The 23,080-nt window shown below is 47.3% G+C and overlaps 1 protein-coding gene across 2 annotated transcripts; it reads left to right on the top strand.

Annotated features, from left to right (window-relative positions):
• The first annotated feature begins 106 nt into the window (after nucleotides 1-106).
• IFNAR1 (interferon (alpha, beta and omega) receptor 1) lies at nucleotides 107-21,102 on the top strand. 2 transcript variants are annotated; one of them, XM_004675524.2, is made up of 11 exons: nucleotides 107-268; nucleotides 4,438-4,558; nucleotides 9,760-9,938; nucleotides 11,614-11,771; nucleotides 11,885-12,032; nucleotides 13,177-13,291; nucleotides 13,771-13,967; nucleotides 14,070-14,227; nucleotides 17,230-17,371; nucleotides 18,777-18,922; nucleotides 20,153-21,102. In XM_004675524.2, exons 1-11 carry the CDS (start codon nucleotides 196-198, stop codon nucleotides 20,465-20,467), a joined length of 1,752 nt encoding a protein of 583 aa, XP_004675581.1. In that variant the 5' UTR covers nucleotides 107-195; the 3' UTR covers nucleotides 20,468-21,102. The 2 variants fall into 2 exon arrangements, with proteins under 2 accessions (XP_004675581.1, XP_012589628.1); XM_012734174.1 differs by lacking the exons at nucleotides 18,777-18,922; nucleotides 20,153-21,102 and adding an exon at nucleotides 18,289-18,350.
• Nucleotides 21,103-23,080: the final 1,978 nt, after the last annotated feature.

Below are 23,080 nucleotides of genomic sequence, written 5' to 3' on the forward strand. Positions count from 1 at the left end.
GGTGTGCTCGGAAAGGGCGGGGCGAAGCGGGATGGGGCGGGGCGAGGGGCGGGGCTACGCGCATGGGCGTGGCTGCGGGCGGGCGGGGTGAGGGGTGGGGCGGGGCTGCGGGCGGGCGCGCTGGACACTTAGGCCGAAAGTGGCCGAGAAGGGACTAAGGAAGATCTGACCGCGGGCCGGCGGCGACCGCGGACCATGCCGACCCTCCACGGCGTGACGATCCTGGCGCTGGTCGCCGGGCTGCCGTGGGTGCTGTCCGGGGGCGCAGGTAAGCGCCTGGGGCGCCGTGGGCGAGGCGCGAGCACCCTTGGGGTGCGGGGAGGCCCGAGCACCCTGGCGCTGTACCTCCCGCGCCCCTGGCCACCGCGCTCTGCCGGGAGCCCACCGGGGCCGGGCTGGGCTGCGGGTCGCCGGGCGGGAGCGTGCGCCGGGGACCCCGCCGGGTGCGGGGCTCGGGAGTGCCCCCCGCGGGCGGGGAGCCTGCGCACGGGTTGTGTTTGCAAACCACAGCGCTGCCGCTGCGCGTCATCTGCCCCACACCTGCAGCGCTGGGTGACCTGCCAGTCAGGATCGCGGGAATTTCTCTGCCCTGGGGATTCGGGCCGTCTACGTGAAAGTAATCATGAAAGGGAAATGCTCAGCCAGAAGGCACAGGCCGGAGACAGCAGGCCGATCTGCTTGCTGCCTCGCTACTTAGGTAGCTGAATGGTTGACTTTGTTGTGGGCGGTTGGGAGGGAACGGGGAGCCGCCCTAGCACCCAGAGCGAGCGGGAGAGGTCGTGAGACCCCCTAATGGGTTCTGACAACTGAACTGTGTAGAAAACCCACACCCGATTTGGTGCAGGACACCCCAAGTCTTAAATTATTCCACAGATAACAGTGTGACATAGTATACGTGTACCAGGGCTTGGTGGGGCCCACGGTAATTTCTTTGAGTCTTTTGTTCATGAAATGTCAATTCTTGTAAATGTTAATATAAAAAGAATCTCCCCATTTTTTTTCACGTAAAATTAACATTCCAGGAGGATGTATGTCAAGATGCTCATTTAGATCTAGATGAGAAGGGAGCTGCTTAAATAAATGAAATAAAACGCACAATTAAGAGTGCCTTTTTTGCACTCTTGTGCCAGGCACAATTCTTAAGTGTTTTAAAGGTTTAAACTCATTTAGCTTTCAGAAACACCCACCACACTATATTCTCATTTTATAGGTGAGCAAATTGAGGATTAAGAGATTGCCTTGCCCAAGGTCTAAGGCCTAGAAATCTGATCCCAGAGGTTTGGGATTTAACTGACTAAACTATTTCCTAAAGGCCAAACAATTTAAGTTCTCCATTAATCACCTGTATAGTAAGCACCTAGTTATCATTTATCTTTCATGTAACTTAGCTACTTTTCTTTAAAGTGACAATAATGTTCATAACTGAAGGAGAGTTTTCACCCTAACCTGAGATCATAATGTTGCTTTACCTTTCAGTCTTAAAAACATTCATACCTTTAAACCTAGTAAATGCAACTCTAGAACCTTAGTCTTAGAAAATGACTCAAGGCCCTCCTTGGTGGTGGAAAGGGTTGGCGCAGCACTATAAGCTATCAGCAGCCACTGAAGCAGGAATTTGATCCCTGGCCAGGGAGCTGACCCACATGGCATGAGACCTCTCCTGTCCTGCCTGCTGCTCCTCTCAGCAGTGTATTTCAGATAACCTGTCTGTTATGCTGTTATGCTCCCCACTCTGAATCCTTTCACACACATACACACACACACACACACACACACACACACACACACACACGCTCGGTACCTCTGGCCTGTACGCCAGTTCTTGTAGGCATGAATAAGTAAACAATATTGCTAATAATACTAATACAGAGTCTAGGAGACATAAAACCTTGTTTAATAATTCTATTTCCAAGTTCAGCAAGTAATTTATCAGTTATTTGTTGATTCCTGGAATGCCAAGATTCCTTTAAAATAAGTCCAGGGTCTCCATTTTGCAGTGGAAGCAGTATATTCCTGAGGGTGCTGAGTACCAAAGATGGGCATTAGTAAAATTAGAATATTCTCGACAGACTATACCACAGATGCCACCAGATCTTTTGTTAACCCCTGTAAACCTCCTGGGCACCATACCCCACTTGAAATCGCTCTCCTTTGGCTACATAGGACATACCAGATCTAACAACTGGATGAGAATTAGGCCCAGAGAAGTGGGCTAAGGGGGAGTGTTCTGTTCAGAGATGAAGTTTCAGGAAACATGAGTGTAAACAGGATCTTGAGGGTGGGAGACTCAGTGGATTATCTCCTCCAATTTAGAAAATTTCCAGAAAATGATTTTCCAGATGTCCTCCTTTTGATTCATAGTGTTCAAAAGTATGAATGTTTTTAAGACTTTAAAAGACAAAGCAACATTATGATCACAGGTTACAGTTAAAATTTTCCTTCAGTTATGAACATTATTGTCACTTTCAAAGAAAAGTAGATAAGTTACATGAAAGATAAATGATAACTAGGTGCTTACTATACAGGAGGTTAATCGAGAACATAAATTGTTTGACTATAGAAAGCAGGGAAAGCAGACCCAATAAAGAAGGTTCTACACAAGGACCCTAGAAAGTGGCAGAGAATCTGCAAAGAGATAATGTGCTTGTCCTGGGCAGAAATAAAGGCTAGGTATACTAAAGGAACACGAAGCACACTTAAAAGCTGGTCTCTTAAAAAATATAGTACAAAACAAAATGCTAATTCAAAAAGACACCTGCACCCCCATGTTTATTGCTGCTTTATTTACAATAGGAATGGGATCAAGTAGGTGACTGGATTAAAAAGATGTGGTGCACAGTTCTTACATGCATAAATAACCACGATGCTCCTTGGTGGTACACTGGGTTAAAACGCAGCACTGCAAGTGAGCCATGGTCACTTCAGTGTAAGTTCAATCCCTGTCCCCGAGGTGACCTACATGGCACGACAGACCTTTCCTGACCGGCCAGCTGCTCTTGCTTCTCTCAGCAGTGTATTTGTCAGTCTGCTCCCCACTCTGTCTCTGGTGAAGCCTCTCACCACCCCTGCACCTCTGGCCTGTACCCCCCAGTTCTGTATGCATAAATAAATAAAGCTTTAAAAAAAAAAAAGAAGCTAACAGTTTAGTTGATTAAACAAGACACTCAATGTACACCCTGGGTAAGTTCCCCTTTGTATTATGAATCATGTCACAGAAATGTGCATCTTGAGTAGAGAGTAGGCTAATCTGGAAACCTCTACTGCAGAGCCTGAGTGTCCTGGGGATGAATTATCATCCACAGGAGTTCAGGGTCATAAAAAAAAAAAATGGGGTACATATACACAATGGAATATTACTCAGCAATCAAAAAAAGATAAACACATGCCTTTTGCAGCAACATGGATGGAGCTGGAAGGGATCATGCTCAGTGAAATAAGCCAGAAAGAAAAGGAAAAATACCAGATGGTTTCACTCATAGCAGGAGTACAAAGGACCAGGGGAGAAAATAATAATAATGAACAGTATATACCAGAGACATTTTATGGGGATGGAGTGGGGAATGGGATCAAAAACAGGGTGTGGGGGAATGCACTGGACTATGGTGATGGTGAACAGATGATTTGTGATGGGAAACCCACGGGGATCACAACTGAGATGGGAAAAGGCACAAAATGATGTAAAAATAAACTGTTACATTATTTTTTTTAAAGATTTATTTATGCTTACAGAATTGGGGTACAGGCCAGAGGTGTGGTGAGTGAGAGGACTCACCAGAGACAGCGTGGGGAGCAGAACAGGCTGATTGACTGAGTACACTGCTGAGGGGAGCAGCGGGGAGACAGGAGAGGTCTCCAGCATCCAGTCGGTTCCCTGGCTTCTGAGAGTCAAGACCCCTTCAAGACCCCCAGGGACTTGACTCAGGGATAAACATTCATGCTCCTATCTCTCAATTTCATTATATGAACAGTAGCTCCTGGGAATGGCTGTGAAGAACTGAAATCCCTCCTGGCAGTTCTCTCTCGGGTCTGGGAAGCACAGCTACCCCTCAGAACTTGGGCTGTGATGCCATATTGAGGCTGTTAGCAGTTCACCCTTGTATCCTTTATATCAGTATCACTTCTAAGACCAGTGAATAAATTGTCTACAGAGAAAATTTTTTCAGGTCAAGGAATTAGCAGCCTCCCTGTGGTAAGAACAATCATTAGGGTGTTTTGTTTTGTTTTTAGATTTTTTTTTTCTCCAGTGACTCATAATACACATTTGAACTGGAAACCTATACAACTCCAACAAACATTTTGGTTTAAGAAATAAATTTTTAGACATTTGCTATATTTGAATGTATTTGTTCTTTACTCAATGATGTGGCAGGAAGAATACAATTTTTTAAAATACCTATAGTATATACAAAACTACCATCTTCTTTGTTACCTTTATAGGGGAAAACACTCTAGAATCTCCTCAGAATATTGATGTCTACATCATCGATGACAACTTTACCCTGAGGTGGAACAGCTCTGAGTCTGTCAGGAATGTGACTTTTTCAGCAGAATATCAAATGTATGTGACTCTCTTATTGACCTTTCAGAATAATATGAATCATTTTTATAAATTTAACACTGTAATTTTGTTCAGATTTGCTAAATGTTTTTGTTTTCCATTTTATGTAATACTTTACATAGTATTTTTTTAAGATGTATTTATTATGCATACAGAACTGGGGTACAGGCCAGACAAGCAGGGGTGGTGAGAGGATTCACCAGAGACAGAGTGGGGAGCAGAACAGGCAGATTGACCAAGTACACTGCTGAGGGGAGCAGCAGGTGCGGGTGTGTCGGGAGAGATCTTCCACGCCATGTGGGTCACCTCCGGGGCGGGGGATCGAACTTGCAACCAAGCAGCTGTGGCCAGCTTACAGTGCTGCGCTTTAACTGGCTGTGCCACCAGGGAGGGCCACTTTGCGTAGTATTATAACTTCAGTTCTACCAACAGAGATGTAGTCAGATTCCTCTTTGGGCATTGAAGCTAAAGAGATGTTGAGATGAAGGGTGACGTCATCTCTAGGCCACACCATACCTCCCCATCTTCACACATAAAATTAGGGTCCTAACTAGAGCGTATCTTGAGGGCATGGAGGACTCCCCGTGGTCTTGAAATAAATAGTTCGCAGGTGCCCTCTCGTCAGGCTTCCCTGTTATCTCCATCTTACAGGCGTTTTAATTTTAGATACATTTTGTAATCTAGACCCTGCATGTCCATAGACCTGACGTTTCTGGGGTTTCTGACACCCCCACCCCACCCCAGCATCCCCTTCCTCCTTCAGAGTCACCACAGGATAGGTGGACAGAAGGAAGGGTTACTGAGTGAAGCACAGCTCAGACAGGTGGGGCTTTGCTTTGTGAGTGGAGGTCTCATCTGCTGACCAAGTCCGGTGAGTTGGACAATGAAGTAGCAGGGTACGGGGCCTCCAGAACTTTGATCCCCACTGCAGCCACAGCCCTGCACTGTTGTTCTCCAGCTGATTATCTATAAAACTGTAAGGTTCATCTAGTCTCATACCGTTAGTTGTTTGCATACAAGTATGCATTCGTATGTTTACACAGACGTGGTTTTTCTTAGGACTGATAAGAATTTTTATCTAGAGAGTTCTAAATGAACATTGAGTTTTATTGCCAGTTGTGATTGTGGCCTTCCTTCAGCATTTTCTCCTTAAACAACTGCTTCAAACATAAAGATTAGCTCGCACACCCTTATTGAAAGTTATGAAAAGGACTGTGTCATAGTCTTGTTCCTTCACCTGTTACATGCTTACACTGGACTCTGCTGTGCATAATCATCGGTCTTGGAACCTGCCATTCTGTATGTTTAGCATCAAAAGCATCATGTGCTCTTACTCTAGTCTGTTCTGCTAGCTTTATTAACAAACACAGGGGAGGAGGAAGGGAGGGGCCGAACAGGGAAGGAAATGGGTGGTGGGGAGAAAGCGTGCATTGTACAAATAGAAGAACGACGGAAAATGTGTATGAAATAAAATAAAACGTTTTTAAAGGCTAGAAATAAAATTTTAAATACTTTTTAAAAAAAATAGCTTGCGAGTTTGGGGAAGGGGATAGTGTAGCGTGGTCCCGAGTCAGGGCGCCTGGGGTTAGCCCGTCCCTGCCGCCGCCTCTGTCAGGCAGAGCCTTCTTATCTACTGCACGGAGACAAAATTAATGCAACCATAGGTGCTTTACCATCCAAACTAGGATACTTTTGAGAGTGAACATAGGCTCTTCAGTTTGCATAAACTGAAACAAGCTTACACCAGGGCCAGGACACCGAGGACCAAGACGCCCATCTCAGAGGGTTGTTACGGTCCTGAAACTGCTCAGAGAGACGCGGCCTGCCCGGTGCAGCCAACAGCCGCAGCACGCGGCCTGTCTTCAGTCACATCCCTGCGGCACGTGACCGCATGCCTTCACTTTTCGTGGTGACACCGTCCTGGGCCATCTTTCCAGCTGTGCCCTTCCAAGCCGTGTCAGTGTTATTCCGGTCAGAAGTCTTCATGGCCCCAGCCATGATCTAAACGAACAAAATCCAGAATGAGGTGAGGCTGCGGGGGTGACCCAGGCTCTAGGCAGCCCCCCGCCCCCTCACTGTGGCAAAGCGGAGGCAGCAGGACTCAACCAGCCCTGGAAAACCACCAGCCCCCGGGGCCCACTTTACAAAGGTCAGACCGCCAGGCCGGTCGCTGAGCCTCTGGTGCTCAAGAGAGAACTCCAGAGGCGGAGTCCGGGTCCTCTACTTCCTCCTCTTGGTAAAATACAGTGTTTCTGCAGGTGGCACCGGGACAGTCTCCGCACACTCTGACTCCTGTGTGAGCGGGCACAGTGTTAGGCCTGATCCCTGAGGGCGTGGAGACAGTGCTCCAGCATGCTCTCAGCGTGCTGGTCGGGGCCTGAAAATCCACCGAGAAATGCCCTCTGCGTGCTGCTGACTGTGGGTGCATATCTTTCTGGAGTGGGGGGTGCTCATTCCCCCAGGTGTTCCAAGGTCCTCGCTGTCATCCCTGTGATCTAGCAGGGGCTGTCAGGTCAAAGCCCCGGGTGGACCTGCAGGTCCAAGATGCTGTGAAAGCTCAGTTTTACTTTTCAAGTGTTTCACAGATACAGGCCACAGGCCACCGGGGATACGTGATGGGAGACTCAAGAATTAGCTCCCGGGAGCCGGGAGCCAGGTGGCTACACAGCTGCATCACTGCGGCCCCAGCAGGCCCACCTTAGAGCTAGAGCTGTTTCCTAGCAGTGGGGGGCTCTGCCTTCTTCCCCTCAGCAAACACCCACTGCCTTTGTTGCTTAGAATATGCCAGTGAATGGGACAGACAGAAGGTGGTGCGGAGTCCCATGATGAACCTGGGTTTATGAACCGAATCTGATACATGACGTCGACATGTTTGTGGTCAAGCAAGGTGTGCTCCTCCAAGGCGGGATGTGGTGGTGTTTCCCTTAAGAAAACACAGAAACAGCCTCCTCTGCTTTGGCCCCTCACCAGCAGGAGCGTTGGTTATAGCCGTGGGAGGCTTTGCCCAGCGCAGGAAAGACTGCGAGGCGAGGGCTGAGGTCGTGGCAAGTTTCAACTGTCACATTTGACAAGGTTTTCTGTTACTAGTAAGAGTTCTCCAGGGAGTGGCCCATGGACGTGTGCTGGCTTTGTGCCTGTAGTTCATCTTGTCTGGCCCCTGTTCCCCTGATGTAGAGAGGTCCCTGTCCTGTGCCGTCTTCTAGACTGCCCGTTCACCTACATTGTTAGAAATTGTGTTTGCTAATAGCATTTGGGGGGGAATCAAAATTTTAATCTGAATGTTAAATTTTAACTAAAAGTGTCAGAATCTAAGCTTAGAATTTAAATTCTGATGCGGGAAAGTTTCTCCAGTATGATTTTGTTTAAGGTATCTTTACTGCCAGAGCTAATGGCAGCCTGAGGTGTGTTATCCCTCCTTTCTGGATAACTGTGGCTACTCCGGATCTTGCGGTCTCACATATCAGTAAAGTTTGCTCTGTTTCTTTGAAGAGCATCACTGAAACTTTGCGAGGGATTGCGTTGGATCTGTCTTGCTTTGGGGAGGATGGTTATTTCAGCAATGCTTATTCTTCCGGCCCATGAGCAAGGAACGTCTTTCATTTCTCTGTGTCTTCTATTTCTTTCAACGATGTCATAGAGAATTTGTTCTGCAGTTTTGTGCCTCTTTTGTTACATTTATTCCCAAGTATTTAATTATTTTTGGTGCCATGATGAATGCGAGTGTTTCTTGATTTCATGCTCTTCTAGTTTATTGGTTCTATAAAGCAACACGACAGATTCTTGCCTGTGGATTTTTTAGCCTGCCACGTCACTGCACCAATTTGCTGCTTCTAGTAGCTTTTTAGTGGCATCTTTAGGGTTTTCTATGTGTATTAGGTCAGCTGCAGATGGTGATAGTTTCACTTCTTCTTTGCTAATTTGGGTTCCTTTTGTATCTTCCTCCAGCCTGGTAGCTCCTACTTAGGACTTCCAGTATCAGTGGAACCATAGTGGTGAAAATGGGCATCCTTGTCTTGTACCTTACCTTCGAGGAAAGTATTCAGGTTTTCACCATTGAGGATGATATTGGCTATGGCTTGTCATGTGACTTTCTTGTATATTAAGATGTTTCTTTTATCCCCATTTTTGGGAGAGTTTTTAATTATAAATAGATGTTGAATATTTTCAGGTGTTTTCTGCATCTATTGATAAAACGGTTTTAGAGGTTTCTCAACATATTAAAAGTGGATCAACTATATTATTCAGCAATTCCATGCATAGGTATCTTACCTAAAGGATGCAAAAACACAAATTCAAAGAGATTATCCCCTCCACTGTTCACTGTAACAGTATTTACAATAACCAAGTTGTGGATACAACCTGAGTGCCCAAAGACAGATGAGTAGTTTAAGAAAATGTACTATATATGCACAAAAGAATATTGTGTGTGAGAGAGAGAGAAATTTTAACTTTTTAGACAAAATGGATGGAACTGGAGGGATCATGCTGAGCCAAATAAATCAGGAAAAAGGGAAATATTGGATGATTTCATTCATGTTGAGACAAAACAAAGGAACAGACAAAACCAGACCAAAGCAAACCCTTAAAATCTGTAGAATAGAGGCCACTGGAGAACAGGGGTGCGGAGAACACACCCACGGTACTGTGCCGGGGGACTTGGCTGGTGTGGGCAATAACATCTGAAGAGAAGTTTTCTAGTACCCCTAAATCATATACAGAGTTGTAAATCAGTGTTACCTCAATTTAAAAAAAGATACAATTGTTTTAAAATTAATAATAGTAACTGAACGTCCCCCATACAGACACACACCAAAAAAAATCATCTAATGCTACAACTGTGACACAGGCTTGACAAAAATTCCTTCCCACAGGATATTTACCTGCCTGGGCTAAGGCAGTGGGTCCCCATGGGCAACATCCATAAAATCCTAAGCCCGTTTTCTGCCGCTCCCTTCACTCCAGCTCTTCCCTGGAGCTGTGGTCCTTCAGGCCGCCCTCGGCCCTGAAGAGTCCAGTCCACGCAGCTATTTTGAACAAAGTCGGCACTAAAACCTTGTTACCACTCACTTCTTTCTCTGCTTCTTAGGAGACATTAACCCAGGTAGAAGAAATAACTACTTTAACTAGCTTTTTGATGTACAGAACAGAAACGTATTTGCCACATCTTTGTGTTTATACACTCTTGCTTTTTTATTTTATAGACCTGGAGAAACTAACTGGTCAGATTTGCCTGGGTGTCAGTATATCACTGGTACCAGATGCGACTTTTCTTCTCTGGAGCTAAATGTCTATGAAGAAATTAATTTGCGTGTAAGAGCAGAAAAAGGAAACAGCACTTCCCCCTGGTGTAAAGTGTACACGTTTGAGCCTTTCAGAAAAGGTAGGAAAGTGCATTCCAGTCTTTAGTAAATGTCATGGGATCAGCTGAATTGTCAAACCCATTCATATGTTTGTGTTTTTTTTTAAGATTTATTTATTTATGCATACGGAACTGGGGTTACAGGCCAGAGGTTGTAGGGGCAGTGAGAGGACTCACTAGAGACAGAGTGGGGAACAGAACAGGCAGATTGATGAAGAATATTGCTGAGGGGAGCAGCAGGTGATCAGGAGAGGTCTGCCACGCCATGTGGTCACCTCCGGGGCAGGGATCGAACTCATGCTGAAGTGGCTTCAGCTTCTTGGTGCTGTGCTTTAACCCGCTGCTCCACCAGGGAGGGCCCTCCGTTCATATGTTTGAAGCAAAATCACCTGTCTTTTTAAAACAAGAAAAAAGCTTTCCTTAAACCCTTATTTCCTTCCTGCTATGTATTTCCCACCTTTCTGCTTCTCTGATGCTGGTGGTTCTCAAAATGTGGTCCCTACAGCCTTTCAGGAGATGTACAGTCACAACTATTTGTAATAGCGCTGGGAGTGACTTGCCTTGCACCTCCACCCCCGCACCCTCCACTCAGTCCGCTCAGGTCAACCGTGGCTGAGTAGACCAAGCTCCAGCTCCTGATTTCCCCCTCAAAACCTTCTCTTCTTGCAGCTTTTTTTCTTCTCTGTTAACGACTTCCTGTTCATTTGCTCAGGCCAAAGCCTCGCTGTCATCTCTGCCCCTCCGCCTCAGCCCACATGCACCCCCTCAGCCCAACAGCAAATTCCCAATGAGCCCCCCTCAGATTATATCCTGAACCCTCACCCCTAATCACCCCGCCCCACCAGACTCCAACCTTCCTCACTTCACCATAGCTGTTCACTGATCTCCTGCACCTCCCCTCCAGCCTTAACCAGGTAGATGTTTCCAGAATGTTAGTCAGGTCGGGGCACTCTCTCGTCTCAGCCCCCAGAACTCCACAGCCTCTACTCAGAACAGAATTCTTCTTGGAAGTCTGTTCTCATTTCCACCCACTCAGCCGCTGAGCCCCCATTTCTTAGGCATGCCTGTTCCCTCTTAGGGCCTGGCCGTGATGCACCCTCAGCCCAAGACACCTGTGTGACTCACTCCCTTCTCCCATGGCTCAGAGGTGACTCACTCCCTTCTCGATTCGGGAATCAGCTCCCATGGCTCAGAGGCTTTTCCTGACGAACTTCTCTGCAGCAGCATTCCCTGTGCTTTCATGTCCCTTTCTTTTTCAAAGATTTATTTATCTATGCACACAGAACTGAGGTACAGGCTGGCAGTGGAGGTGTGAGAGGGTTCACCCGAGACAGAATGGGGAGCAGAAGCGGGGCCGACTGACTGAAATACACTGCTGAGGGGAACAGTGGGCGGGTCTGGAGCGGTCTGCTGCGCCATGTGGGTCACCTCTTGGGCTGGGGATCGAACTCTTGCTTCAGTGGTTGCAGACAGCTGCACAGTGCTAGGCTCCAACCTGTTGCCCTACCCAGAAGGCCCCAATGTCCCTTATCTTGTTCTTCAAGACACACATGACATTATCGCCTTTGTTCACTTGGCATTTTCTGCCATTTCACTCCCTAAAATGCAGACTCCCTTGGTAACCAGAATTATTTGTGAGTGAGTGTTTTGGCATGGTAATAACGAAGTCATGTAGCAAGTGTTCTGATGTTCACAGCTCAGATTGGTCCTCCAGAGGTACATTTGAAAGCTGAAGATAAAGCAATAGTAGTGAACATCTCTCCTCCTGGAAAACACGATGGCATCATGTGGGTTATTGAAAGAAACAGCTTTACATATAGCTTGGTCATCTGGAAAAACTCTTCAAGTATGGAAGTAAGCATTATTCTTACGTTTGAGATGGGAAAAATGTGGATTGATTTAAAAGTTAATTCTAAAATTTGACTTGATGCTTTGTAAATTAACAGACTTCTAATTTTTTATTACAGGAAAGAAGTCAAACTGTTATTCCTGGAGATAAAATTTATAAACTCACACCAGAAACTACTTATTGTTTAAAAGTCAGAGCAAATTATAAATCAGGTTCCGAGAAAAAAATTGGTTTATATAGTCCGGTATATTGTATAAATACCAAGGGTAAGGAGGAAATTTTGCTTTAGATTCAATAACTACTCTATATATATAGGTTGGCAATTAATTTATTTTGGCATTTTTCCAAAAAAATATTATAATCATATTTACGTAAGAAAAAAGGATACCTGGAATTTTTCTCTAAAGTAAGAAAATTAATTCTGCTTATAAGTCAAAGTATTTTCTAATGACAAAAACAAACCTCCATTTGTTCAGAATCCCCAACATAGGTATGTCATTGCTAGAAAAGTGTGCCTTCTGAAAAGTGGACCTTTAAAAGTGAAATGTTAAAACCTGACATATTTACTTGGCTAGCAGTTAAGGTGAAAGGTAGGAGTTAAATTCTATTCATTATAAATTTAATTTGCTTTATGTTTAAAATCGAGCAGTGCAGAAAGGTTCACGTGTTCAGGCTTCCCTATCCGACTCCTAATGTCCAGTTCCACTTGCCAGAAACAGGCATTGTGTCTGTATGAATCCTTCCATACTCTTTTCCGAACTTCTGTGAACATTTACACACAGACACGGTTTGGGGGAAGTCATTTTTTAAATAGATATATTTTACAATTTCCTTGTTTGAGTGTTTTGAGAATCTCTGTATGTCAGGACATATAGATCATTTCTTTTATTTATTTTTTTAAGGTTTATTTATTTATGCACACAGAGCTGGGGTACAGGCCAGAGGTGCAGGGGCAGTGAGAGGATTCACCAGAGACAGAGTGGGGAGCAGAATAGGCTGAACTGACGAAGTACACTGCTGAGGGGAGCAGCGGGCGGGTCAGGAGAGGTCTGCCACGCCATGTGGTCACCTCCAGGGCGGGGATCAAACTCATGCGGAAGTGGCTTCAGCTTCTCAGTGCTGTGCTCTAACCCGCTGCGCCACCAGGGAGGCCCGGTCATTTCTTTTAAAAGGCTGCATGTTAGCTCGTGCGTGTGTGGTACTTCAGCTACTACCTCGTAGTGATAAAACATCAGCCTTTCCTCTTCTTGCCCCTTGCTGTGAAAAATCCTTACAGATACATTGCAACTGAGGTGGAAAAATGCACAAAAGTATGTAAAAATAAACTACTATAATAAAAAAAAAATCCTTACAGATACGTTGTCTCACTAGAATTAAACTATGTGCTTGTTCCTATATTTTGTCTTCCAGCTGAAAATGTACTGCCTCCACCAGAAAATATACAAATGGAGGCTACAAATCAGAGCTATATCCTTACATGGGATTACCTGTACGAAGGCGTGACCTTCCAAGCTCAGTGGCTGTAGTAAGTGCTGGTCTATGCATCTCTTTGTGCCCGGTTTATTTTCCCCGGTTTGTTCTGCTGCTCTCTTCCTCTCGCTAGCACCTGCAGGCTGACCAAAAGCTGATTGTGATATTTGGGAAACAACATGAGTTTGGGGTATTTGTTACTTATTTTACTGCGGTGTCTTGATCCGTAAGTCTGTGTAATTGTATTTTTGTTGATGTCTGTGTTTAGTGGCTGGCTCGCAGCTTTCCTGGAGTGAGACCATCTGTCCTGCATGCTGCAAGGTGTGCTGGTGTGTGACCCCTCTTCACACCTGCAGCGAAAACTCGGGTTTTCTTTTGTGCAGCACACACGTGTTCACTGTCTCGCAGATTCCCAAGGGCAGGACCCGTTAGCCTCCTGGGCGCCATACAGAATGGCAGGCATTCATAGCTCCTTAATAAATATACACAGGATGGATGTATTTGGAATAAAAAAAAATGTTTTTGTCTTCAAAGTGCCTACTTAAAGGTTCATGGGAACCATTCAGATAAATGGACGCAAATACCAAACTGTACAAACATCAAGACGACCCAGTGTGTCTTTCCTAAGAGTATTTTTCCGAAAGGAAGTCTCTTTATCCGTGTGCAAGCATCTAATGGAACTAACACGTCTTTTTGGTCTGAAGAGAAGCAGTTTGATAACAAAATGCAAAGTAAGCCCATCGTGTTCAGTAAAGCTTATAACCCTTCCTCAGGGGCAGACGAAGGCTGTCTTTCTGGTCTCCACTAAACACGCTTCTCTATGGCCCTTCCAGCTGTCATCCCTGCTCCTGTCATCTCCGTGAAGGCCACCAGTGAGAATTCTCTGCGGGTCTCTATCAGCGCCCCGAAAGATTCCGAAAACAGGCCAGTGGGGCAGAATGACCCCATCACTTATGAAGTTGTCTTCTGGGAACATCCTTCAGATACCAAGGTAAGAAGACTGTGTGTTATAATTTTGTAACTTCTTCGAGTTAGAACGATGATTCGATGTAAACAAAGCTTAGTGTCAAAATTCTAGGGGCATTGTCAGATTTTCTCTCATCAGCTTAGATGTGCCCAGGGAAGAACAGGAGGTGACCCCAGACACGAGTCACCTCCACCTGCACCCCAGGTTGCTTCATAAATACAGCCCCTGAGCCCGCTCGACCTCACTGGAATGTGGGAGTGGGGCTCACAAGTGGCATTTTAGCAGGGTCCCCAGGTATTCCGCTAAACTGGGGTTTCTCGGCATGGCTGACTCTTGAATGGGCTGATTCATGCCACGTTGCCATGACAGATGCCCAGCGGCATCTCTGCCAGCTTCCCAGTTACAACCACCACCAAAAGCTCCAGATGCTGCCCGTTCTCCCCAGGTCGGGGCCAAGAAAGTGGCCCTGGCACAAAAACTGATTCTTGGTGGAGAAAACAGTCTCTGCAGTGGTTTGTGCCCCGGGAGAACACACCTCTGAAGTTCACTTTGGCCCAATAAAGTCTTATTCCTCAGTCTCTAACTTCCTGCTGGCAGAGGAATTAGAGAAAAATTGTCTAAGGAGACATGATAGGGCCAATTGTCACGAAAAAGGGTGTTGAGAAACACTGGTCAAACCCACAAAATCAGAAACCTCTGACAAAGACGATCCACAACATCAGACGCCCCATATTATCCCTGTGTCATTTTTCCCTTTGGAATTAAAGTTGAGGGATCAACCTTCAAAAATCACGTGCAGTTGCGCTAGTAGATTCTGTGACATCTAAGAACACTCCGCGGACTTGGCTGCTTTCGTTTGGACCAGAGCGTAACACACTCATTGGAGAATCAGGCCAGTTCTCTGCTGTCCCACAGTGAGGGGCAAGTCTTGTCACAGGCTCCCAAACTGTGCAGCCTTGGGCAAAGCACTACCTTGGTGAGCATTTATTTCCTCTTCATGGAACCTGAATCTTTTTTTTTTTAAGATTTATTTATTTATGCATACAGAACTGGGGTACAGGCCAGAGGTGCAGGGGTGATGAGAGGCTTCACCAGAGACAGAGTGGGGGGCAGAACAGGCAGACAAAGGAAGTACACTGCTGAGGGGAGCAGCGGGCGGGTCAGGAGAGGTCTGCCGCGCCATGTGGTCACTTCCGGGCAGGCGGGAATTGAACTCATGCGCAAGTGGTTTTAGCTTCTTACTGTTGTGCTTTAACCTGCTGGGCCACCAGGGAGGGCCCAGAAACTGAATCTTTTTTTTTTTTAAAGGTTTATTTGTGCATACAGAACTGGGGTACAGGCCAGAGGCTCAGGGGTGGTGAGAGGCTTCACCAGAGACAGAGTGGGGAGCAGAACAGGCAGATCAATGAAGTACAACAGACAGATCAGTGAAGTACACCGCTGAGGGGAGCAGCGGGCAGGTCAGGAGAGGTCTGCCGCGCCATGTGGTCACCTCCAGGGCAGGCGGGAATTGAACTCATGCGGAAGCGGCTTTAGATTCTCAGTGCTGTGCTTTAACCCGCTGCGCCACCAGGGAGGGCCAAAACTGAATCTTTTTTTTTTTTTTTAAAGATTTATTTATTTGTGCATACATTCACCAGAGACAGAGTGGGGAGCAGAACAGACAGATCAGTGAAGTACACCGCTGAGGGGAGCAGCGGGCAGGTCAGGAGAGGTCTGCCGCGCCATGTGGTCACCTCCAGGGCAGGCGGGAATTGAACTCATGCGGAAGCGGCTTTAGATTCTCAGTGCTGTGCTTTAACCCGCTGCGCCACCAGGGAGGGCCCAAAACTGAATCTTTTTTAAGGATATTTGTAAGGCTTAAAATGAGGCAGTGTAAATGGAAATATCTCTCGACAAACAATAGCAACTCAGTGACTCCTGGTTGCCATCCTGGCCTCTGCTGGTCATGGCGCCTCTACTTACTGGACCTCACTGCGCACCAGGCTCTGTGCGGAGTATTCCACACGGCTTGTCTCCGCCACGCTCCAGAGCAGCCTTGCCAGCCAAGAGGGTCTGGGCTTACCTGTGAGCATGACGTGAGCAGAGGCCTTAAAAACATGCATGCGGGCCCTTCCTGGTAGCGCAGCGGGTTAAAGCACAGAACTAAGAAGCTTAAGCCACTTCCGCATGAGTTCGATCCCCGCCAACCCCGGAGGTGACCACATGGCGTGGCAGACCTCTCCTGACCCGCCCGCTGCTCCCCTCAGCAGTGTACTTCATCCACCTGCCTGTTCTGCTCCCCACTCTGTCTCTGGTGAATCCTCTCACCCTGCCCCCGCACCTCTGGCCTGTACCCCAGTTCTGTATGCACAAATAAATAAACATTATAAAACACACACACACACACACACATGCATGGTTTTGCTTACCTCCTGCGCTGTTCCTGATGGCCAGAAAATATGCATGCCCGACGGGACCTCTGCTCCAGGGCTGAGAGGCTGTGGGGCCCCTCCATGTGACCTCAGCCTCAGAGAGAGCACCCCAGCCAGCCTGTCCTGGGTGGGAAACATAAATATCGCACAGCATTGCACGAGGTCACCTTGTAGTGATTGTTGGCAATGTTTCCCCTGTACCCCACATTGCTATGGCAATCAAGAATTTACACAGGTAGGAGTACTCATTTTCCTCATTTTGCAGGCCTGGACTAGGACCCTGAGAAGTTAAATAATTTGCATAAGGCTACATGACTCTGAGCAATTCCTCAATAAGGCAGGTTGCAGCCAGGATCCCAAATCTGAACACTTTGACTGCTCAGCAAAAGGGTACAGTGGCCTCTAAATGAGCCGGTTCACGTGCTTTCTGGGCCACAACATTTTGAACTTTCAGATCTGGTTATAATGTGTCCGAAACAGCTGATACCCAGTGAAGTATTTGGTGGAGGCCAGTCATCAGTTAAATATTTGAAGAACTCGGGAAATAGCTAATCCCTCTCTGACTTCATGAAGCAACTACAGGTTACCAGTAATTTTCTTACTTTGTTATAGAGCATAATCCTAGAGAAAACCGAGGTCACTATTCCAAACTTGAAAACACTGACGGTGTATTGCGTCAAAGCCAGAGCCGTCTCCGTGGACAAGAAAAAGAGCAGCGCCTTCAGCAGTGCAGTGTGTGAGAAGACGTGGCCAGGTCAGACCTGCGTGCGCCTTTCTTGTTCAACTAACTACACTTAGTGAAGAGTTTGACTCATTGAAACATGTAGAATATTTTCATAATTTCCTTTAATCTTACTCTTTTTTTTTTTTGAAAGATGTATTTATTTATGTTTACAGAACTGGGGTGCAGGCAGAGGTGTGGTGGGTGAGAGGATTCACCAGGGACAGAGCGAGGAGCAGAACAGGCAGATCAACGAAGTACACTGCTGAGGGGAGCAGCGGGCAGTCAGGAGAGGTCTGCAGCGCCATGTGGGTCACCTCAGGGGCAGGCAGGGATCGAACTCATGCTGAAGTGGCTTTAGCTTCTCAGTGCTGCGCTTTAACCCGCTGCGCCACCAGGGAGGGCCCCGAAACTATTTATTTATTTATTTATGCATTCAAGAGCTGGGGGGGTACAGGCCAGAGGTGCAGGGAGTGAGAGGATTCACCAGAGACAGGGGGGAGCAGAACAGGCAGGTGGATGAAGTACACTGCTGAGGGGAGCAGCGTGGAGACAGGAGAACTCTGCTGTGCCCTGTGTGTCTCCTCCCGGGTGGGGATCGAAGCACACTGCTGAGGGGAGCAGCGGGCAGGTCAGGAGAGGTCTGCCGCACCATGTGGGTCACTCCCTTGCTGGGGATCGAACTGGTGCTGCAGTGGTTGTGGACAGCCCCACAGTGTTGTGCTTTAACCCTCTGTGCCATCAGGGCGGCTCCTAATGAGACTTTTTAATTTTCTTTACCTAACCCTTGATTATGTGGGCATCCCTTAGATCAATAGTGAATTTTATTATGTGGGAACAGTTTTCCCTGCTTTGTCTAGTCACAGAATGTGTTTTAATTGTATGAGTTGTTTGCTGCAGACATGTTGGGAACTGTTCCTCACTCAGAATCTCCTGTTTCACTTCCTCAGTCACTCTTTAAATGGAAATGCCGCGCCCTCCCTGGTGGCTCAACGTGTTAAAGCGCAGCACCATGAAGCTGTCTGTAGCCGCTTCAGCACGAGTTTGATCCCCAGCCAGGGAGTGACCCACATGGTGCAGCAGACCTCTCCTGTCTCCCTGCAGCTCCCCTCAGCAGTGTACTTCACTGATCTGTCTGTTCTGCTTCCACCCCGTCTCTGGGGAATCCTCTCATCACCCCCCACCCACCACCACACACACCTCTCTGGCCTGTACCCAGCTCCCATGTGCATAAATAAATAAATCTTAAAAGAATAAATGAATATGTGGCAGTGCCGTTGCTGCAGCTGCGTGTGCTCAGGCCGCCGGCAGACTTCTGTGGGTGTTGCCTGTCTGTGACACTTCTTTGAGAGCTACAGTGGCCACGAGACCATCTTCATTGTTAGCATGTTTGTGTGTCCGAACACATTGGCTCTGACCATCCTTTACCTGTTTTTAGGAAATACTTCCAAAATCAGCATTATAGTTGGAATTTGCACGGCATTAATTTGTATCCCAATTGTCATCTGTTTTGTGAAAGTCCTCTTGAGATGTGTCAATTATGTGTTCTTCCCGTCAAGTAAACCTCCTTCCGCTATCAATGAGGTAGGTTGCTTTTGTCAGTAGTGGGACTTTTCTTTCGATGAATGAATGGGAAATGCTCCATTTCAGTCCAATATATATATGTTTCCTTTCTATTCAGCAAACAGAATCATTTGGGTATTTTCTTTAAAATTTCAGTGAACTTTAGAAATCGTCAATAATGTAAATAGAGAAGTGAAAAGCATTTTTAAGTAAAAATATGTCTTGAAAAGCCAGAATATATTCTGGAATTAGGTATACCAGGTTTTCACAATTCTGTGAAGACAGAGGACTAAGATTGGAGATAGGATGATATAAAATAGTTTTGTTACAAATATAACTATGTTGATTGCATTTAATTGATTTTCAAAAGAAAAGTCACTAAAATAATCTAACAAAATAGTAAGAATTGCCCTTAATCTCATATTTTTCTGGAAGTATAAGTATTCTGGCGTGTGTTTTGCCGTTTAACAATAGGCTGAACACCATCAGTGTGGAAAGAATATTCTGTGGGTGAAATCACGTGAATTTCCTCGCTGGGCTCTCTTTGGCCCTTAGGAAGTTAGCACGAAATGATGACACCCTGGCACAGACTGGGGGGCAGGAGGATGCGCCCCTCAGGTGGGTTTCTAGACACTTCAGAGGCGGAGTAGTCAAGAGCTTAGGCTTTGGCACTAGCCTGAGGGAAGCTGATACTTCCCCGCAGCCCTGACGCAAACGAAGGGCTCAGCCCAGAAGGGCCAGCGCCTGCCAGCCCGTGACCGTTGACAAGCTTCCTGTGCCATCCTGGGTGTTAAATGCCACTCCTGCGGACACTCACATTCATAGCTATTATTCAAAGTACTTAAAAAGAGCTGATAGCAACAGCTAACCATTCTTGGCTGACCAGGGAAAGTTACGCTTGTGCTTCTGCGGGTGTCTGTGGGTTGGATACAGAAAGTATCATTTCAAAGTGCACAGACTCAGTGTCCCCTCATGTCCTCCGCTCCCTCCCCCGGCCCCTGGCAGCTACCAGCCTCTCCCTTAGGTCCTCTTCATAGGGGCCCCAAAGAAGGTATTAAGATGGGGCCTCGTGGGGTGATTTCATACTACACATGATCACGCAGTTGATGAGTTCTTAGTTTACTTTGAAGATGCATGCCAAAAGACAGGTTTTCTAGATAACGGACATAGGAAACTAAAGCTTTAGATCTAGAAAACTAATTTTTATGATTTTACGTAACCCATTCTTATTCTTTCCCTTATTTAAACTAGTACTTGTCTGAACAACCACTGACGAATCTCCTCCTTTTCACTTTGGACGAACAAACTGAAAGATGTTTTATCATTGAAAATTCAAACTCTGGCATTCCAGTTAAAGAGATTAATCAAATTGAGGAAGTTTACAAAAAGTACAGCTCCCAAACCAGTGAAGATTCGGGCAACTATTCTAATGAAGATGAGAATAGTGGCAATAAAGCAAGCAGTGACTTTCCACAACAGGAAGCTCCGTGTCCGGCAGTGAACTCGGATGTGGTACAGCGTCTGGGACCTCCCCATGGAGCCCAAGTTCCCTGCTCCACTCAGTAGCTGCTAAGAGATTTGCTGAACAAGGAAACAGCTGCTGGACATACAGCCCAACACCAGCCATGCGCTGGTGACGCTGCAGGAGTTTGGAGAAAGGTTTTTTTCCCCCATGTTCTGGAAAGGCTTGTCATGAGCCCTAACCCTGTGAGTTAAATCCAGACGATGCCATCCTTCTTTCTCATGCCAGCTTTTAAAAACTATAACTGTTACAGGAACATGACTCCAGCGTTGAGTGTGACCTGGGGTGTAGGCTCACACAGTCCTGTGTCTGCACAGCCCACCCCACCACCTGAGGCCGTCGTGAGCGCCCTGTGCTGGCCCGTGGGAAGGACCGCATTGTGCTCTTTGGCAGTCAGGCCCTGCTGGCCACGGCATCTGGCATCCAGCCGCCTCATCACCAGTATTGAGGTTCCTTGTTCTTCAGGAGACATTTAGAACATTTGGTTTGTTCTTTTGACATTGACATAGGCCCTTAAAAACTTTCTTTAAGAAAGTCTAATGAGTACTAATGCCTGATTTTCTGGAAAGTCCTCAAGAAAACAGCACGGATGCCAGACAAGGAAACAGGTGTGAGTTTAAAAACTCTCAGGGGGATTGTATCTGTTTATCCCAAGAACACTGACGCCTGTGCCCAGCTGCCTGGCCTGTCCAGGCTGGGACTAAAGCCAGGTCACCTTTTACTGTATGTCAAGCCATCCTGCTGCGTGACATTAGGACAGAAGCTCCTTATCAGGCACTCAGGAGATGGGGAAATGCAAAACGGGCCTTCAGGAAACCAGGACCAGTCTTCAGGTGCTGACACGCTGGAGGTGCTTGTGTTGATGGCTCTTCTCTGCTGTTCTTGATAGTAGGCTGGCTTCTCCATCTAGAGAAGCACCCAGGTGTTCTTCCACTCTGCCAGCATGGACTCAAGAAAATGCAAGTTAGCTGTTGTCAAGGCCAGGGACACATTAACTGGGAAGAAAAACCTAATTTTAAAAATTATGTTCTCCAAAGGCTCCCATAGCTTATTTTTAAAAGACTTGATATTGGGGTTCTCCGTGGATATCCCCATAGGAGGGGAGAGCAGGTATCTCGGTGAATTCTCAGGCAAAATTCTCAACTGCAGTTGTTGCTGCCAGAAAAGGGGGGGAGGGGAGAACCAGGCTGTGCAGAGCATGCAGGGAAGTTTTGTTTACGTCACTATCATCTCTGACGTGACAGGTTCTCCTGATAGAAAAGAAGGATGAAAGCAGCCGTCTGGGAGGGCAGGGAGCCCCCCAACCCCCATACACAGACGCAGCTCTGCAGAGCTGTCCAAGCACTTTCTGCTCCCTGAGTCCAGGCGTCGAGACCTGGGTAGTAGTGGGGACCAGGGAGACCCAGACCCCTGAGAGACGCTTCTCGGCGAAGAGTCCTGGAGGGACCCGCCTCCGGCCATGCCCTCTCTGCACAAGCCTGACTCCAGGGGCCATCAGCACCCCTCACACCTGCAGGCCAGTGGCCCGCTCCCCGGCCCAGACTCACCTCAGGAGACAAGTTCCTCCCACTGGGCCTAAGAAGAAACAGGTTCTGTGGGCCGCACAGGAAGGATAACCCAGACGCGGAAACTGGAAGGCGCTGAGGAGGCGGTAGGACCCTCGATGTCGGGGTGTCAAGTGCGTCAGCCTCTGGTTCCATCTGAGTGAGTGAGCATCTGAGCAGCAGCGGCCCACCAGCCAGCTCCTCCTCGTCTCTGGCCCGGAAAGGCCGCGGCGGCCCTGCCTGCACCGAGGCTGCGCCGAGCATCGTCAGGCCACACCTGCTGGGAAGGTGGCAGGTGTCTTTCTGCCTCGTTTACTGGAAATGCTGTGCCGGGGCACCATGAAACTGCCCACAAAATCAGATGCTTACAGAGAGCAGAATACCTAAGAATGCTGTGGAAGGGTGTGTCTTGGGGCCAGACTGGGCTGACTAATCAGTGAAAGTCCCGACAGGGACCCAGACACACCGGCACACGCACTCCGTGCACTCAGGGAGGGGCCGCGTGCCTTCCTCCTGCAGCCCTGCTCGGATCTCGGAGCTGGGAAGTCCCAGAAATTCCCAGCCCGGACACTCGGCGGTTGGATCTTGTCTGCAGGCTGCGACCTGTCAGGCAGCCTTGGGTTGCTTTTAAGAATGGGGAGCACGCACAGCTCCTGTGTTCCCCCTGCACCTCCTCCCGGGGCCTGTGCCCCCCTGACCTGCCAGGTGTCTGTTCCCCGCTAGCACAGGGACACCCCTCATCGCCCTGCCCCCCCGCATCCACAGCAGCGCCATACTTGCACACAGGTGTGCAGAAAGTAACTCTCAGGTGGGCAAAACCTCGAATTTGGACCAAGTGGGTCCTGCTCACCCTGTTGGTACGTTTTGCTGTGTTTTTGTGGAAGGGTATAACCAAGTTTTTTGTAGTTTTATACAAAAAAACTTCTAACTTTAATCTCGCGTATGTTTTCACATTACGCTCTATTGCAGTAATTTTTCTACAATAAACACTAGACCTTTGATCAAACACTAGAGTCTTTGATCTTGTTGTATTTGCCTCTTATGTACCAGAGTTGCTGGTGCCTTCAAAGAATGTTGGAGGACCCGGGACTGAGGCCTGTACCAGCACAGTGT

Source organism: Condylura cristata, unplaced genomic scaffold (assembly GCF_000260355.1).
Source record: "Condylura cristata isolate star-nosed mole 26May11 unplaced genomic scaffold, ConCri1.0 scaffold00003, whole genome shotgun sequence".
Taxonomy (NCBI): Eukaryota; Metazoa; Chordata; class Mammalia; order Eulipotyphla; family Talpidae; genus Condylura; species Condylura cristata.